Source organism: Gracilinanus agilis, chromosome 2 (genome assembly GCF_016433145.1).
Source record: "Gracilinanus agilis isolate LMUSP501 chromosome 2, AgileGrace, whole genome shotgun sequence".
Taxonomy (NCBI): domain Eukaryota; kingdom Metazoa; phylum Chordata; class Mammalia; order Didelphimorphia; family Didelphidae; genus Gracilinanus; species Gracilinanus agilis.
In genome coordinates this window covers 303,076,345-303,076,874 of record NC_058131.1, presented here as the reverse complement: position 1 = coordinate 303,076,874, position 530 = coordinate 303,076,345, and the positions used below count along the sequence as shown (strand labels likewise).

General features: G+C 69.1%; 1 protein-coding gene across 3 annotated transcripts in view; it reads right to left on the bottom strand.

The window, feature by feature from the left end:
- Nucleotides 1-319, bottom strand: part of DNAJA2 (DnaJ heat shock protein family (Hsp40) member A2) — a 27,678-nt gene extending 27,359 nt beyond the window's left edge. For all 3 annotated transcript variants that reach the window (XM_044664176.1, XR_006505466.1, XR_006505465.1), the window contains exon 1: nt 147-319. In XM_044664176.1, coding sequence (XP_044520111.1) covers nt 147-224 — 78 coding nt within the window. In that variant the 5' untranslated portion in view covers nt 225-319. The remainder of the gene's footprint in view (nt 1-146) is intronic.
- Between the last annotated feature and the right edge of the window lie 211 nt (nt 320-530).

The following is a 530-nucleotide window of genomic DNA, read 5'->3' as shown; positions in this document are numbered from 1 at the left end:
CATGAGGCCAGGCCCGCTGGCCCCGCAGTGACCGCCCAGCCCTCCGCCCGCCTCGCGCCAGGCCCGAATCCGAGTCCCAGCCCCCCACCTCCCGCCCGCCGGCCGGCCGGCCGGCCCCGCACTGCACCGCCCGCGCATGCCGCTACCTTCTTGAGTTCGTTCTCGCTGGCGCCTGGGGGAACTCCGAGGATGTCGTAAAGCTTTGTATCGGCCACGTTCGCCATCGCTGGGCAGAGGGCGGGAGACTGCAGAAAGCGGTGGCGAACTAGGGGCCTTGAGCGGTGGCGGCTGAGGAGAAGGAGACGCGAGAGGAGGAGGGAAGAAGAGGCGGGACTGAACTTTGACCCCACGTATACCGTCGAAAGATAGCCCCGCCCCTCGGGCGCCGGACGCGGCGGCGCAACCAAGCCCCGCCCACCCGGGAGGCGGTTGGGATCGGCAGTTGGAGGGCTGGCTGTTGGGGGCGGGGAGGGGGAGCCAGTTTACCGTGGGGCAATGGCTTGCCTGGGGCAGATGGTTGAATATATGTT